General features: G+C 35.2%; 1 protein-coding gene across 1 annotated transcript; it reads right to left on the bottom strand.

Moving 5' to 3' along the window:
• Positions 1-4,555: 4,555 nt before the first annotated feature.
• On the bottom strand, positions 4,556-19,337 carry LOC149793209 (uncharacterized). Its single transcript, XM_089968962.1, has 14 exons — positions 19,077-19,337; positions 18,689-18,781; positions 17,985-18,023; positions 16,953-17,098; positions 15,861-15,969; positions 14,742-14,897; positions 14,126-14,266; positions 11,015-11,143; positions 10,021-10,158; positions 9,208-9,357; positions 7,203-7,355; positions 6,329-6,829; positions 5,275-5,442; positions 4,556-4,656 (listed from the first exon to the last, which is right to left on the bottom strand). Exons 1-14 carry the CDS (start codon positions 19,117-19,119, stop codon positions 4,556-4,558), a joined length of 2,067 nt encoding a protein of 688 aa, XP_089825088.1. The 5' UTR covers positions 19,120-19,337.
• Positions 19,338-19,614: the final 277 nt, after the last annotated feature.

Here is a 19,614-nt window from a genome sequence, read left to right on the forward strand (position 1 = left end):
TTCCATTATTTCAAAAATCGGATGATTAATTACCGGCTCCGAATAATACTTTAAATAATACTTTACATTTCATCGCAGATCCTAACAATCAATAGACTAATAATTCTATGAAAAATCTACTATTTTTAGAATTTAATGCATGAATTAGTTTTACGTCTGCAATATGTCGTTGTTGCAGATCTTTACTTTTATAAGCTACTTCATGAGCGTGACATGCTTGATCAATCGCGTTTATTGGATACTCTCCAGGTCTTGGGTGATCTTGTTCATAAAATCGAATATCAAGTCGGGTACCAGGACAACAATAATTACATCCAGAAAGGTGTTGCGCCCATGGGTATTTAGCCAATGGAGTTACTGGCAATTTTCCCAGTGAAGTAGCGATATCACCACCAATTGTCCTTAACTTGTCACGGGAGATAAATTGATATGTATTTGTGCCATATTTTACACATTTACCTGTACGTGCATGCTTTTTTTTGTTATTATTGTTGTTACTCCACATATGGATGTGGATCCTTTGCATCCAAACGCAGTATAAATCTATATTATTTATTATTTTGTATAACATGGATGTAATTGATTTCTCAGCATCACGAAAACAAGAGCCAGTAAAAAAATATTTCAGCATTACCGAATTCCATCAGAATGATAATAATAGGTCCATCTGGATCGGGTAAAACACAATTATTACTTAATTTGATAATGAGATGGTTAAAGTGTGATAGATTATATTTAGTAGCACGGTCAGTTGATGATCAGCGATGTTATGATGTACTTAAAGATTTTAGTAAAATTGAAAAACTGTTAAATGAAGATGGCGATGAAATTATTAATTGTATCACCGATATTGATGAAGCCCCATCAATAGATGACCTGGATGGATTTATTAATAATTTAGTTGTATACAACGACGTAATGCTGGACAAACAATCAAATCCAGCAAAAATATTTCCTCGAGGCAGACATACAAATGCTGATTTGATTTATGTTACCAAGCGATATACACAAATACCAAAAGAGATCAGAGATAATTGTAATATTTTAGTTGTGTTTAACGGAGGCGATACACATACTTTGAGAAACATTCATCAAACCTGGTATAGTGGAAACATGGACATGATTTAGTTCAAACATTTCTTTTCAAAAGCACAATCTACTCCGCACGGATTAATGTCAATAAATTTACATGACCCCAGATCACGATATCGCACAGGACTTGATACAATATTTGGCTGCGAGGTTGATCCATTTAGGGCAGCAGAGGAGGAGGTGAGACCTCAATAAAAACGTTCCGCGGTAAACAAAACGAGCATACTTTAAAAAGAAAAAACGAATTACATGGAAAAAGTAACAAAAAAAACTAACCCAATTAGAGAAACTCAAGGTACATTAGAGGCTTCAGTTTGGCGTTATTGACCTTATTTGTTTCAATTTTCGTAGTAATCATTTTTTTTCTTTCAAAAATGACGTTCCAGCAAAAGGTCTGTTCGCCTCCTCTGCTACTAGACCACTTTGACTGTTTACCATGGGTATAGTACACACAATGTTAGAAACACTTCCAGATTCCATTAGCACATGGACGTTATTTCATAATAATTAAAATAAACTTTACTTGCAACACATTTACATTCTCAAGCGACCAGTAGTTGAAGTCAAGCTTCCCTCAAACATGCCTTATCGCACTGATGGATCTAGATGTGTGTGTACGGCTTCTTTAATGAAATTTCAATGCACACAAATCGTTGTCATAATTTATTACAAATGTCGTTCTCGTTATTATTTCTGAAGTTGAATTATATTCTTGATCAAAGACGAATCGAATGACTTTTTTCATTTTTGTGAATCTCAATTAATTATATGGCCAACAACAGACATTTTTCTATTAGTTTACGTTTTTATCGTTGTTCATTGCGTACGCTTATTGCAGTACATATTTCTGATGCTTTTGACTGCCGTTACAAACGCCGTTTCAACCGTTTATGTTTTGGAAATTTTAACTATGGTACAATCTCAATGAAAGTTTGCACTGAATTTCTCCTGTGCAAACCTGACTTTGTCTGTTCTGTCTTTAAACACCAATTCCGACTTTACGTTCAAAACGTCGTATATGCCAAATGATCTGAATAATACTGAATCTTGAACCATATTGGCTCAAAACATCTAAGGGTTCCATTGAAACCAGATACTATCGACATTTCATCAAATTTTGAACCATGTAATTTTTCCCTCAGCTGCGAAACCCTATTTTTTTTCTTCACATGTGTGCGAATTAATCCAACATCCGCGGGTGAATTAAGTCGAAAGCTGCAACACAAGATTTGATGACGTCACCCTTGTAAACTTACAAAGTTAACACCACGCTATGTCGGATTGTCTGCAGCACAAGTTCGCATTTCAGTGTATATTCCAGTGCCCAGCTGATCACCAATATTCAAGCGAGTCTTATATATATCTGGTGCACGTGCTTTATTCTCAGATCCCCATAACATACGGACATGCCTTTCTTTATTCCTCCTCGATTCAATATTTGCGTTACGTGCGAATGTTGTTGTTATTAGATTAGTCAAGAAAGGAATTTGTCAAATCTATCATATCACTACTTTTGGAGCACTCCGGAAAAAGATCGGAATCAAAAGCGACTTCGTAGACTGAATTAAGTGGTTGTCACCTCTTCATTCTAATATAAATATTTGATCTTAGTTTAAATCTAGCATCTTGACAATTCCAAGGAACGGTTTATGTCAGATAGCCTTTATCAAAACATTTCCTTCTTTCAAACTTTAACTAGATTGGAATAGTGGTGAAATTTAAGATAAACTGCGTAATTGTGCTTTAAAAAGTTAAATTTTCAAAGGATGCTTTGCTGTTTGAATGTTACATCGATAATTACAATATGCCATTTTCTCGACCCTCATGTTATATTTAGAAATATCAAGAAAGAAACATTCATTTCCTTCAGTGTAGAATATGAAAATTCCACGTTCGAGACAAAATCATTGTGTCAGATACGAGACTTTTCCGAGTATATTATGAAATATGTTGATTCCCAGAGAGGAATGTGTTTTCGTATATTTTCTTAATCAGAAAATAATCAGTACAGGATCATTACCGTTCATTTATTCACCATCATCATTAACAAAGCATACGGTAGATGTACAATAATAGCAGCAGTAGCTTATAACGTGCCTCAAGAAAGTGAAAATAATTACTACCAATTATCCATTCTAGAAAGTGTAATACAATTGTGTCGTTATGAATATAACGTGGAAATACAAGCATTATTTGAATGTCTTTAGTCGTCATATGAGGAATGTTTTTGAATCATTTATTAATAATTAAGCCTTGATTTCACTAAAAAGCTGCTATATCATTGATTTCATTGTTAAATAATAACGTTTAATCTCTGACTAAAGAACGTTTTTCAAATTTGAAAATGTACTGCATTTTCAAATCTAAATCCCAGTGAATGACACAAGGTAAAATATAAAATTACAATACTTTTAATATTTGAGAAGAACAGAAATCTCCTCGGTTGAATCGTGATATTCTGAAATTAGTAAAAGTCCATGAGTGTAGAGAGTGAATGACCGTTAAAATGTTTTAACATATAACAGATTATAACAGAATTGCAGCATAATGAGGGAAACAATATATTTTGGAGGCCGGTACACACTAGCGGGCTCACCTACGAATGCATCCAGTATTCTTCCGGTCCCACATGCACTATGATATAAAAGTAAGTACGTAGTCCAAACGTTTACTTCAGCCTGCGGCTGAACTCAAATGCAATTACGTACCTCTAAATCACCATAGTTTTCACAGTTATAGTAGTAATGATCAGGAATAATACAAAATATAATACACTTTAGTGACGAAAGTGGCAAGAAAAGATATGTATAAGGGGTTCAGTAGTCAGAGGCACTAGACAGAGTGACATAAACCTAGTTAAACAAGGTAATTGATTTGGATGGTTATGGAAAACAATGACGAAGTGTACAGGATAAGAATTATCAAAACAATCCTTTATTCAGAAACACTTTGTGGATAAGGTATAACAATAAATGCTCTCCTACTAAAAGAATGGACCTTTCTACATGCCTGAAAAAAAGGAATAGGTTAATGTATTTAATGCCTGCAACGTCGCAATATGAACAAGATCAATACTGATTTGATAATGATTTGCCTTAAAGACTCGTTTATTTAAAATGTAGATGAACAATACTTTTTCTGTTATGGTTTATCTCACAATAATTTAGGTAAAATGCTTTTAATAAATTTGGATGATATGTATTTTATTGCTAGTATTGTGAAGAAAGACGTCATGAGAACAAGCGTGTACGTCGATACGTAATACTACCTGCATTGCATGTGTTGGCTTGAATACCTACAGATTCCCATTTAAATAATGAAGAAGGTATGCTTTATGACAAAGAAAAGTGGAAGAAAGTAAGTACAAATTTCTTAAATATAAATGTTAAAGCTCGACGTTTTTGAACTTATACAACTTTTCGAAGTATTGAAAGGTTTTCAATAAATTCAAACGTATTCGATTTCAGTGTGTATCTATACCTTGACATTCGCACTTTCTGCAATGTGCCACATCGTACTTTATGCACCAAGGATGACAATTGGGTGCTATAGGCTGGCAATGGTCTGAATATAGAGAATATTAAAACAATGTTCATTCGAATGCAATTTATGAAACATATCCAACGATATTATTTTATTTGCGAACATATTTCATGCAGAAAAAAGTGCGAGACTGAAAATAAAAATAAGTTTGCTATTTAACGCAGCGTGGGCCTTCTTAGATATTGTTACGGGTTCTGGAAATTATAAGTTATACAAAGTAAGTTTCTATGAGAAAGGTCTTAAAATGAACAAGCAAAATGCATGTTGTATCAATTTTTATCTGGATGCATAATTGCTTAAGATTTGAGATAGAGTGTCCAGCGTGGTCACACCTACCCTCTCTCTCTCTCTCTCTCTCTCTCTCTCTCTCTCTCTCTCTCTCTCTCTCTCTCTGCGTGTTGTGTAATCCTTAAACCTAAATGTTGGCTATTTGGTAGGATAATTTAGAGTTAATGTAAAGAAGTCAGACTGCGCCTTGTTCTATTTCGATCATATGATTGGTTCCTTGAAGGGAATTGTTTGCTCAGTAGTGACTATTCACTCTTCAGGGACTGTTCATAGGAAAAATTCAGTATAGAACATAACACAACCTATCTCTTTAGTATCGCACCCTATATCGTAAACCTCCATATATGTTACCTCCACCTCCAGCAGTTGCTCCCGCACTTCCGCCACCGGCCATAGCTCCTCCAGCGCCTCCTCCACTAGCCATACCACCACCCATAGCACCACCTGCAGATCCACCTCCTGATCCTCCACTACTGCCACCCGAACTTCCACCACCGGCCACAAGGACCACCTCTCCACCTGTGACATACGGAACATAATCAATTTTGCTTGGGTGTACGAAAACATAGTTATAAATTATAAATAAAATGTGTATGGCTATCACAAGACAAGGATCAAACATATGTCAGCTTTTAATTGGTTGTCATTGGCTTTCAGGTATTGTCTTTAGCACATTTCCAACACACAAAATGAAAAATCGTTTGTTTTGTTTTGTTGCAATTTTTTTTTCTTGTGCACGACCGACTTTAAGATAAGTAAGACCCTGTACGTGTTAGACTCAAACAAAACAGTTTGTTTGTTAGTTATATTTAAATCATTGCTCCTTTGAGGCAAAAGCCAGTAACATAACAGCATACAGTGAAAGAAAGTTGTGCGTAATGGTGTAATGATATGTTCTCTTTGGCGTCATTCGTATGTGTGTGTATATATACTGACTTACCGTTAAGTACTTACACGTAAACCTAAACGGCAATCCTTCTTTATATAATAGTAGCCGCCTTTTAATAAATACAAGGTCAATACAGGTCAAATTGATTTTCAGGAAATATTTGTATTTGAATTAAGTTTTTACATCTCCATGTCTGGAAAGATAACCGAATGCATTCTTAAGATAAAGTATTGGCGCAGGCTACACTTTTAGCAATGTCTAAAAAATATTTAAAAAAGGTGATTAAAATGGCATTCTTAGATGATTGGAAACGAAAATGTTTAGAAGTAGCTTTCTGTTGTTGTTTTTTTCTCCCTCAAATCACTGGTTCGCATCCATTTCGTTAACCACCTCGCCGGTATATAATTAAAGTTCTACTAAAGGTTTATCTATGATAGTATGGTAAGGTGGATGAGAGTTTTTGGTGGCCGATCATAAAGAACATATGGCTAAGAAACAATTGTAACTGCAGCCTACCTGAATTGTTGCAATCTCCTTCGCATTTATGTTCGCATGTGCCTGTTTCACACCCACTTGTCTGGACCACTTTGACTTCGACGGGATGGCCGCAATCTCCGTCGCATTTGTGTTCACATGTTCCTGTTTCACACCCACTTGTCTGAACCACTGGAACTACGACGGGTTGGTTGCAGTCTCCTTCGCATTTATGCTCGCATGTGCCAGTTTCACACCCACTTGTCTGGACCACTTGGACTTCAACGGGTTGGCCACAGTCACCGTCGCATTTGTGTTCACAGGTTCCCGTTTCACACCCACTTGTTTGAACCATTGGAATTATGACGGGCTCTGTTTTTTCACATTCGTGGCATTCATCTTTACATTGACATGAAGGGCAGCCGTCATGTCCAGCAGCTCCCATTGTGTAACCGTTGGTGCATTTTGCCATGCAGTGTGTGGTACCACTGCACGTGTGTACCGCAATTGCTGTCGAACTGGATTCACATCCCTCATGGCATGCTGTCATAAACTATTATTTTAAATATGACGAACTCCAATTTTACATGCATTGATTATTTAATCAGTTTTGACCAAGCTTTCGAAAACTGAATTTAATTTCTGGATAATGTGACTGAGCAGGTTTCCATCCAGAGGATTTAAAACCTATTGCCTTTAATTTAAAATAATAACAAAAATAATTACAATTATTTCATTTTACGTTTCTAAGCCTTATATAGGCTAGGTACGATCGAGTTACAAATATGTGTTATTTAGTTTTATCTATTCCAAACCATTAACATACATCCTTCAAATAAAATTGTACTTATGCCAGTTTACAATATTTATCAGTAAAGAAAGAACGTAAACGCGAGTGTAAAGTTCCCAAACTTACGTTCAGTTTCAATGCACGTGCAAATAGGACAGCCGTCGGCTCCATCCGTACCAAGAGTATAACCGGTGTGACAGGTGGACATGCAATTCAATGTCGCTGGACATTTCTGCACAATGTTTAATGTCGCTTGGGGCTTCGGAGCAGGCTTAACTTCTGTAACAATATGCAGGAGATGCGTATGAATGGATACATCGGGGATTATGAATCTCTACAGTACTTGCCTCCGGTAAAAATGACAGGATAATGTTTCAATAAATTTATTTCTCATACATACAATATGATGAAGAAGCCATAAACTAACCAAAGGATTATGACATAGCTGTATCTTCAGTGATTATAAGCGTATTTTCCTAAACGAATATGGATGGTCTCAGACATTCATGTATATACCTTCACGTCAGGCAGTAAGGTGGCACTACCTTGTAAACATAGCATGAATGTACACTAAATGTCCCTATTATTGCGTGTGTACAAGAATTTGCTTGAGTTAGGGGATTATCATTGACCAGCTTATAAACATATTTAGAGCTTTTTACAGGAATAATACATGGTCTGTACACAAATGCAGGCATAAAAATAATTTCTAAATGATTACACATAATTACCATTTTCCAAGTAGCCTGATTCACTTATTCGTCTCTAGAACACGTCTTAGACAAGGTAGTTTTACTTTCTTTACTTCTTATCTATTAAATACATATGGCTTGTTTAGCAAACATACATTGTAAGGCTTCAAGGTTGTACAAACTGTGGGAGTACACAAATGAAAAGGAAAAGTAGAGGAAGAAGCTGAATTTTGTGAGGGGGGGCATCAGGCATTTTAGAATTTGTCCATCTTTCTAAAATCTTTGATCATCTAGAGGGGCAGAGAAGAGTGTGATTCGATCTTAAAAGCACAATCTGGGTCACAGTTGCAGGTCAGACCCTCATCTCTGCCTCACTAGTAAGTTGGGTGTCTCTCCCAGCTCTGCCCATGTCATTAACTCCATTTGGCAAATAACCTTCGATGCCACCAATACTGGTAGCTCAGACTCTAGTAAAACGTCCCACTTCAAGCAAGGCCTCCACTGCCGTAATTATTTGTTAGCCAGTTTGTTTCAACACTAATTTGTTTCCTCAAAGGATGTATTATATTATCAGACTGAGACAGCCATAAGGCATTATATATCCAATGTTCGATCAAATGATGCATTGGTTGTGCATGAGCTCATTGAGACCCTTTCAGTAGCACCATGTCCATTTCCGGCTGACCTTTTCCAGATAACCTTGGGGTCCGGTCCAACCGTCGCAGAAGAAAAAGTTGGGCCAATCATTCGAAATTCTTATAAACGTGCTAATCAGCCATTACTTGACTTTCTCATTACCATGTCTAAGCATCCTGTTTCCAGTATCTTTTCACACCCAATTCATTGACCCAAAATGAGGGAACCAACTCTATTTCGAGTGAATGGTCCAGTAACCGTCTCTGTTCCGTTGCCAGATCCCGTTCCCGTTTGTTGCTCCTACTCCACTATGACCAGCATTCAATGAATCACCACCGCCAGATATGTTGAAGGGACCAGCGCCTGTATTAACCTCATCTCCATCAGATCTGGTTCCCATACTTGATCTCCCGCTATTCTGTCATCTAAGCAAGCAACTGCAACCTTATCAAAGAGCTTTATCCGCCTTGAATTTCCACTTTTCCTGCTTCGTATCCACCTTCTCTAATCATCGCACAACTCCAGCAATGAGATATGTCTTGCTCGCTCTAATGGTTGTCAGCTTACAGCTTGTTTCTTTCGGTTTAAAATGTATGTATTGATAATCTCTTTATTAACTTAGATCGCTATCAACCAATCATATATAGCAATTTTATCTCAGATATCAAAAAAATTATTCTCCTTGGATAGTATTTCAGACATAGTTATGTCATTTTCTGATGGGCTATTGAATGAATTTTTGCGATTATTGGTGCGTATATTCATGAGTTTGCATGTCAATGAGCGAAAGAAAGAACACCAACCTGTGTGGACGGCTATAAGACATTCGCATGTTGGGCAACCATCGTCACCACACTTGTATCCAAGTGTGCATTTGTCAGGACAGGAGAAAGCTGCTGAACAGGAGACTTGCTTGGAAGTGTGGACTTCGGTAACATGTAATATGCCAACCACTAGAAAACATTGAAAACATTACATCAAGAACAAGTGTATATAGCACACAATAGTATTAAAACATTAAGCATCTCTATTAAAAACTCAATGCAAACAATGATTTCCCCCTGCTATTACAATGCTCAGTGCGAACAAGCTTCCCCCACCCTGCAGAGGCAATCTGAATATGTTAAACTATCAGTATCACCAAGTTCATTTTCAATCAATTATTATATTTTCTATAATTACACAAATTTCCTATTCTCTTTGGAGTGAACTCAATTGCATGATATTTTTAGATATATTTAAGAAACAAATATGATCCAGTTAGTTTCCTACCAAGGGATATACCATCAATATCTCTGCAAATATTAATTAGGTTCACATTATTTGTTTATTATCTTATGATTTGGCAAAAAAAAATTATATTTTTTTAAAACTTTGTGCGTCTATTTGTATCAGCAGAATATTCAATATTCGCATAACAAAATTGTCTCAACGCAAATGACAAGATTTCTTTTCTCACCGACATTGTATATCACTCATGTCATATAGCCACTTGGTACTCAAATAGCCTTTGAGTCATGCAGAAATAAATTTTGCTTGTGATGACAAAAGGAATATATATATATATATAGAGAGAGAGAGAGAGAGAGAGAGAGAGAGAGAGAGAAATAGATTACCTTGCGGATGGATACATTCACATGTTGGGCAACCGTCCTCACCACACTTGTAGCCGACTGTGCAACCAGCGCTACAGCTAAGGGCGCTTGAACATGTTACCAACTTGACTGGGATGACTTCTACTTTCTGTGGCTGAGCTGGATAAACGAGAACAAAAATTCTTCATATATTGCTGAGAACAAACGAAAACAGCATCCATGGCATTTTACTTATATGCATTTATTAACAATATGGGCTAATAAGAGAAACAGACTTGGTAATAACGGTGTGAGAATGGCTCGTTTGTTTTATACAGGTGCGACCAGAAGTCAAACATAAAATGAAGTAAGGGAAATCCCTTGCTGACATTTGCTATATGCTTGCACCGCATGTATGAAACGTAAGTTTAAAATCAGGATCACGCTAAGAACATTTGATGCGTTTAATAACTCAATGCTATGTGATTTTGAATGAAAACCTTTACCTGTATCTAACTATTTTAGAAAGAAGCTAATGAAAAACATTACAGGCTTCATTTTTACAACATATGATCTATCAATCGTTCTAAAAATTTAATTTTGTAATCTTTAGTAACTCTTAGTCTACGTAAAAGTGACGTTTGATTGACGTCGCTTTTATGTAAACGAATCTTAACACCGTAAACCATGCAGCTGAATATAGAGAGAAACGTGCCAGCTTGGCAATGTGTACTTAATATAGTGTCCATTTCAAAATGATAAAGGATGCTTATTAATTCTGTACATCTAGGCCAGGACAGCAATATAAAACTATTATTTGTTACAAATATATTAAGTTTAATCTTGAAAATCGTTATGCGGAATGACACTTGTCCCTGTATAATCTGCTTAATTTCATTCCACATTAAGAGAAAATTATGGGCAGCTACATTTTGGACATTTCAATTTGTTTTAACATTTGACTGTTGATATAATCAATTTTTAAAATCAGATCTCATTTTAGGTTGTTATTTGTTTATGGACACTCAATACTCACGTTGTAGACATAAACACTCGGGACAGCCGTCGTGGCCGGCCGATCCGAGTTGGTAGCCATGCTTGCATGACAACATACAGTTTAGTGTGGCAGTGCATTCCTGGTGTCGTGCTGGTGGCTCAGTTGGTGCTAAAGAATTAGAAAAATAAATCAACACCGTGGATACGATATATAGAAGAAGGAGAAGCTGATGATGGAAACGAAGTGAACGAAAACCATGGTGGAAAAAATAAAATAAAAAAAGAAAGAGAAGTTGACATGAAACACATTCTACACTATATCGCAGTTATTTTGGACGTATATTCTCGACGGTAGATAAAATGAAACAAGCTTAGGTAAGAAGGATCCCTAATGAAAATCATGGGGAAGACAATGCTGGCAAAATTTATTTCATAATATAGTTACGATCCCTAACGAAAATCATGGGGAAGACAATGCTGGCAAAATTTATTTCATAATATAGTTACGTACAAGGTGACTGTTAATTTATAAGTATAATATCCTTTGTACGTTTCTTTCTAACACCAAGGTCTTTACTTCTTGTGAGAAATGAGTCCAATGAATCAAATAAATGTACTGTAGTATTATGTGGAGACAATTTTCACTCTCATTTATTAATTGGTACTAAAAGTTGCTTAGGGACCGATAAAACCATTAATGTTAAAGCTCTGAGGTTGTTCCTGACATATTCTGCGCATTCTTATGTGGATCCATTAAAAACCACCAGTAGTAGAATTTTTGCTCCATGTTATTGTTTAAAATTGGATCGAAATACCTCATGTTTGTTTCAAAGTATGCCAGATGATAGAAATAGCTATACTGTTTCATATAGTAAGGTACCATTAAAAGTTTCTGAATATTCCGCAATAACTTACCAAGATATGCCGCAATTTTATTAGTGACCAGCAACATCATGTTCTGTGGAATGGCCCTGAGACTTTTTAAATATGTTTGCTGATTTGTTGCAAAATATCACCAAATTAAATACGTTATATTATTATAAAAAATTACCTATCTTGAGATAAAATCAAATAAAATATATCAGCTTAAAGAGATTTCATCCTTTCCACCCTCCGCCACGAAAATTAGATGGCCAGCACATTATAGAGGATAAATTTGGCATGTTATATATTGATTGATGTATAACTTATAATCTAACAATTACAACTAATGTAGAATGATTCAGCTTAAACTCATTTGACATCCTGTAAAAGACATTCTACTGAACTTCTAAAACTTGCTGATAAAAACGGAAAGTGTTGAAACTGAAATCTACAATTACCGGCTACCGTATGCATCCTGATATAATAAGCAAGGAAACTGAGTAGGGTCAGTAAACATAAAACACACTTCCTCTGCAAGCGACAACATATTCATGAAAATATCAGGCTCTTTTGCTGTCTTGCCAAAGAATTTGTGTAATTTATACATTACCATACACTACTAAATTGTATAAAAAGGACATTTGCTTTGAATCATATTTTTCTGAATGTTGGATATGCTCGAAAGTCTTTCGCAATATGCCATTTGACTACCACATGATACGTGTAAAACATGCTATTAGGAAATCAAAATATAGTGCTTTATATAATGTTCAAAATTAATTTGTAGCAAATACAACCATTTTGTAAGAAAATAACTTATTTGTCATAAAATATGAAAATCTGCTGTTAATATAAAAAAATTCCTAACACGACTACTCTGAAATTTCTGTACATAACTTACGGATGGAAATTACCACATTACCAGTACAGTAAAAAAAAGTACCCCGATACCTATCGCCGGTAAAAATACCGCGGTAAACAGGTGTAACGGTAATATCGCTCAGCTCTACCCGGTCAATAGGACACACGGTTTCCGTAGACATCGGAATACAAATATAAAAAACTTTAAGAACTAGAGTTGACTACCATAAAAAAGCTTTGCCTTTCTCTTTCAATTGGAAAATGTGTGCATGATCTCTATTTGATTAAATAATTTCCTGTCAGCATTAAACGAAAATGAAACATTAATTTAAATGTAAGTTTCTTTGCTGTTTATTAAAACCTCCAAAGAATCGCAATAGCTTTTGTCACGAAATGGGATAAATCATTTTATTTATTAAATACATGTACTCGGGTTTCGTTTTTTGTGTACAACGATTCTAGAGGGTGATTTATGTATATTGTATAATATTTCGAAACAGGGAGTTCGGTTCATCCTATACCGCACGTGCGAAGTGCTTCCGATGGGAAAAACCGATTGCTTCCAGCGCACAGACGATGTATGGCTGCATAGAAGTTAACCATAGCAGCTGTAAAGCTGAACTATAGCAGCCGTAGAGCTGAGTTAACAGTGTTGATGGTCGAGCAGCAGGTGATCGGGTGTTGCTGACCGATTGGTGGACGCTGATTGCTTGATTGACCAAGGAATTGAATTTTGGCCTGGAATACTGACTGATTGATTGAGCAGTGTGACTGGTAGCCAAGTGTACGGAGTGTGTAACTCCATATATGTAATCTTTCAGCCGTGGTCTAATTTTGGGTTTTGTAATAACCAGTGTCGTTGGGATTGTAAAGATATTTGGTATGATATCTGTCCGTTTATTTTCATCATTTTACTATTTGAGTAAAACACCTCATATTTCACTATCTGAGTGTATTAATTTTTACTATTTGAGTAAAACACATCATTCCTTTCGTCATGTGAAATTACTGTAAATCATTCACCTTTGTCCTTGTACTGCGTAAGATCATTTATTTGTATTTTCATTTGTTGCATTATTAGGTTCGTGCTGATTATGCTAATTTGTCTAATATTTTGATCTTATACACGCACGTATTAATCATAATTATTTTCTCATTCAAGTCATTTATCACTAAACATTGTATTTGTATCACCATCAAAAGTGTTCTGTTGTAAATCCGAGATCCAACCCGGTTATCATGTTACAGTTTTAAAAATATTTTTTTTTCTCAGACAATGCAAAGTAATATACATTTGGATATTTTACTATTTAGTGACTGACATCTGAAATGCGGATACTTTATGTACATCTTGCATGAAAACATTACTATCTAAAACATACCGAAATGGTCTATATTTTCCAAACGTAACTTGTATTTCAAATACCTGGATTGCATGAACATTTCTGGCAATCACCGTGACCGGATAAGGAATAGCCATGGTGACATGACACAATGCAGTGGGCCACAGCCAGGCACTCGTGTCTTTCGGGTTCTGGTTTGAGAACTACAGCTGGAGGTTGGGCTTCTGAAAGCAAGCAGATAACAGTATAGCTGAGTAAGGATGTATGACCACGCTGATTGAGTAAAGGATGATGAATGTATATCCACACTTTCAAGCGATAATCAGGAATTATGTGACGGTGAGATGATTAGGTCACCTACTTGATTAAAGTAGTTTAGTGTAGAGAGTCTTTAATCGTCAGAGGCGTGTCAATTACATACACGACCCGACCTTGGTTTCTAAATCGATCAAATGTATTATTTATACCGTTCGTACAACCGATCATTAAGCCTGCAGACACGTCAGGGTTTCAGAGTAGTATGCACTAGCCTGATGGCCTTCACACTTGTGGTCAAAAGATTGTTTCCATTTCAATGCAAGATTTCGAATATGCAATGCCAATATGGTCTCAAATTGCAAATATATACCTATTGAAACAAATTGTCATGACTATAGATGCCTACACCTGCATCAGGATCACAATATTGCATGACAATACCTGGTAAGCATGCGCAAGTTTGGCATCCGTCTCGACCTTTTTCGCCCAGTACATATTTGGTTTTGCAAGTCATCATACAGAGTTTGGTTCCGGTGCATTCGTTGTGTGTGACTGGTTTCGGTTGTTGGACAAGGATGACTGGCTTTGGGGCGGGTGCTGAAAAAAGATATAAAAGTAATAATAATAATAATAATAATAATAATAATGCATTGACATTAAGTGTAAGTGCAGCTTGGGCCACTTAAATAAAAAGAAACGAAAATCGATCTAGTAGTAATGACCTCAAAGAATTATATTTGTTTGAAAACGATTACAATATTTGTTTTCATTCAGGGTATAAGATTGATACAATCATGAAGAAGAAGACATGGTTAGATGTTCCGTGCAAACATTTAAGTAGGAATTATAGAAACATAAGTTTGCTTTCATAATTGTGCATACAATACAATTGCAATCAAATTACTCAGCATAAAGTCTAGTTTTAGTATATTTAAATTCATTCTCCAAGCTACCTTTTCTAATTGCTTCCAACAACCTTCCAACCACATGTTAAAGTTATTCCAGACAAACTGAAGGCTTTGAAACATATATGGAAACTTACTCGTCGTTGTTTCCTATAGGATATCTTAAGCATGAAAAATTGTCATATTAGAAGCCACAAAACAGCGCATCATCTGGTCTGTTGGCAACAACATCTCTAATAGTAACTTCAGGTATGCATAGTTACTAACATTTTCAAAACCAAGTAAGCATCGGCCCAACCGTATAAGTTAGATTTTATAAATCATTATGTCTTTCTATAAAAGGAGAGTTTGAAGAGTAACACCTTTCTTGGTCACATTCATAGCGGTACGGGTTTGCAAAACTATGAGAAGTCTAGCTAGCCTATAGATATGAAAAGCTCGTCTGTAACTGGAAGGATATAGAACATTTGTACAATTCACTGACATTATGTCTCTGCTTCAGCATCTTAAACTTACATGTGAATTATCGATTTTGACTTCTAGAAGTCAGGATGATTTTACGTGCTGAATTTCGTCTAGAATGTTAGACATTTTCATTCGGAAACAGCGTGTTAGAAATACAAATTAAGACCCTTAAATGAGATTGCATGCTTACCCTGGCTGTGTGTACAAGTGCAAGACCTACAGCCATTGCTGCCAACATGACTGCTCAAACTGGCCTCACTTTTACAAGACATCATACACAGCATTGTACCGTGACATTCCTAAAAGGATCAGACAATAAAAACACAGATAAAGAAGAGATATGTACAACTTTTCTTTCAGTGTCTTTGCACACAAATATTGATAAGATATGGTAGAACACCATGTTTGATCCCGGGAATTGTATGCATAATAATAATAATAAAAATAATAATAAGAATAATAATAATAATAATAATAATAATAATAATAATAATGATAACAAAAGTAATAATAATTAAATTAACAATAATAATAATAATAATAAAAAGAAGAAGATATGGAGAGAGAGAGAGATAGAGAAAAAAGATAGATAGATAGAGATAGATAGAGAGATACATAGAGAGAGATAGATACGTAGACAGATAGATAGATAGATAGATAGATAGATAGATAGATAGATAGATAGATAGATAGATAGATAGATAGATAGATAGAAACAAATATAGCTTTGCTGATCAACATTTTAAAAAAAGTACGGGATGTGTAAACGCTGTGTCTTCATACCGATTCCAGTGCACTTGAAAGGAATCTTATTCGAAATATGGTCTGTATAATATATATCTATATATATATATATATATATATATATATATATATATATATATATATATATATATATATATATATATATATATCTGTGTGTGTGTGTGTGTGTGTGTGTGTGTACAATTGCAAGACCTACAGCTCGAGTATAACTCGAGTCCAGAGGCAAATAACAAATACCATGATCTGCCGTAGCATAATGCGCCTACAGATGAGGATCAATGTTGTTCGTTCTACTGATATATATATATATATATATATATATATATATATATATATATATATATATATATATATATATATATATATATATATATATATATATATATATATATCCTTTGTTTATCACATAAATGCTCTTAATTTAGTGGTATCTCTCTACCGAAACAGCCATATCTTTGTAATATGTTTATCGGTCTATCTATATATTTATATATATATCTGTCTTTCTTTCCTTTACCTTCAGGGGTTTCTCTTGAACCGCATGATATCCTCCACTGCTACCACCATTGCTACTCGCATGGTGTCCCCCCTGCATTCCCCCAAAAGCACCACCGCCACCAAGTGTTCCTGGGACAAAGCTGGACCCTCCAAGTGCTCCTGCACCTATCATTGACGGGAAGTTGTATTGAAACATATATGTAACAAACTATTGCAATTAGGTAAACAAGGCGAATGACTGAAAGGATGGTGTTCGAAAAAGGGATCGAACTACTGTCATTGTCCCCAACCTGCTAATAGAAAGTGCCATGTGGCAGTTTGTTTCATAAATATTTATTATATATATTCTCTTGTTTTATTGGCATGTTTTCTTCTTTGACCAGGAAATTAAAAACTCGTTACCAACACCACATTTGACATGTTTCATGGATGTAATATAAGCACCCCAAGTATGAAGATTTTATTTCTGCAGTAGCTTTAATTTATTTATTTATTTATTTATTTATTTATTTATTTATTTTTTAGGGCTTGATACAATCTTTCAGTCTTGCACAGTTTATTGTCCTTATTTGATAGACGATATTGCATGATAAGCCGTTTGCATGCGACTAATATACTGTATAACAATACACATTAATGTACTACGCATGTCATATATTGATCAGAATGCAATTCCATATGAAAACACATAATTCAGAAACCATTTAGTATGAGTGTTATGTACAATGATAGTCTTCCTGCAAATTGTTGTACCGTATGTACCCGTTTATAACACGAGTTCAGAGGTAAATAACAAATACCATCATCTGCGCTAACATAATGCGCCTACAGATGAGGATCAATGTTGTTCGTTCTACTGATTACACATAGTAAGCTGCACATACCTAGATCTGCCGGAGCATTATGCTATGGCGTGTCTGATTCTGTACAATTTACACTTATCCTCGTCTTATACGTTGTACAGACGGTATGTATCGACCGAATCGAAACGTTAAATAGTGTATGAATAACAAACTGCATTAATGACTACAGTGAAAATAAAAATATTTACCAGGCATGCCGTAGTATCCAGCACCGAAGTGAAACATTTCTGGAAAGACAGAAAACGGGCTGCTTCAGAATCATTCTTTGCAACAATCGTCTTAAGCACCGTTTTTATATTCTATTTGCAGATTATATAGCAACGCACTTTACAAATACGTACTGTATATATATATATATATATATATATATATATATATATATATATATATATATATATATATATATATATATATATATATATATTTATATAAGCTAAGCGCAATCTGCAGAGCACAAAATAACAACCTAAGTTTGTAGATATTAAACTCAAGCGTGTTCGCATTTATAAAAGTTAGAACATTTTCGATGAATATAAAATCCGTTGTTACTAATATTCTGACGATTTAATGTACAGTTCGCTTTATGAAATTGAAAAGCACTTTGACAGGTTAAGAATATGTCGATAAGACATGTAAACCAGTACTGGTTTCAAAACACCATATTATTGATATAGTAGCACACAATAACTATGACACTGTGTAATCTTTTGGTCATTAAAGAACAAGAGAGAGAGAGACAGAGAGAGAGTTATTAGTCACTAAGATTTGAATATACTTTAAAGCCCAAAACTGCATTTTCAGCAGTAGAATAAAAAAAAGCAAATACGAAATAAAACGATATTATTCTAATATGTTTTGCGTTTGTTTACAAGAGTTTAGACTGATTACATACGAGGTCCACATGCGCACATCTTGCATCCTCTTTCATCAAGTTTGACACAGCCCGGTATGCATTCTACATGTAGCGGACAGAGACTGTAGCTCCCTGGAACAAAAGGTACATTTCAATTTGGTTCTTCGTATAGGTAGATAGATTAACTGTTAACTATTTAAATCTTACTAATATGTAAATATCCCAAACTGTTAACTATTTAAATCTTACTAATATGTCAAAATCCCAAATATCAAGCAAACACTTTTACTTAGCTAGGAACACTGTAATAAGGACTGTATTATAAAATAAATGCCCTATTACAAACTAATACACGATGTTGTGTATATATCACAAAAATAAACGACTGATACTTTGCTTACCATTAAAATATAAAATATATACTTACAAGCCAAAGGCACCAATAGTGCGAGGGCAACTAATTCCAACATCTCCCTAGAGTTAATTCCAACGCTTTGTTCCGTCGCTGTCCGTCAAGGTTCTATAAGCTTATTATATCGTGATAAAACGTGTACACCTGGCGGCCGAGCCCCACTGACGTAAGTCGCCAACTCTTCCTCTTACCCTGATTAGAAAATGAACACGATGAAATATCAACCCCTCTCTGCACGTGGCTGATAAATATAGCTACTTATCTCATTTTAATAAGCAGTTGTATATCTTGTGTATAGAAGATACGTGGTGAATTATACACTTTCCTCTTAGGAAGAACCCGTCTATAATATTGTGATGATAAAAGTATTTCTAATGCTGACTATTTATTTTGTCTTATCAATGCATGGCAACTGCACTCTGACATCTGTTACCAAACCCCTACGATGGCATCTGTGTATCATTATCGACATCAACAAGTTAGTTACGAAACAAGAACCGAAAATGCTTTCCTAAACGGTTGAAACGGGCTTCAAGTATCATCCATACGATTT

The sequence above is a fragment of the Sinohyriopsis cumingii genome, chromosome 8 (genome assembly GCF_028554795.1).
Source record: "Sinohyriopsis cumingii isolate HCF-2022 chromosome 8, ASM2855479v2, whole genome shotgun sequence".
Classification (NCBI taxonomy): domain Eukaryota; kingdom Metazoa; phylum Mollusca; class Bivalvia; order Unionida; family Unionidae; genus Sinohyriopsis; species Sinohyriopsis cumingii.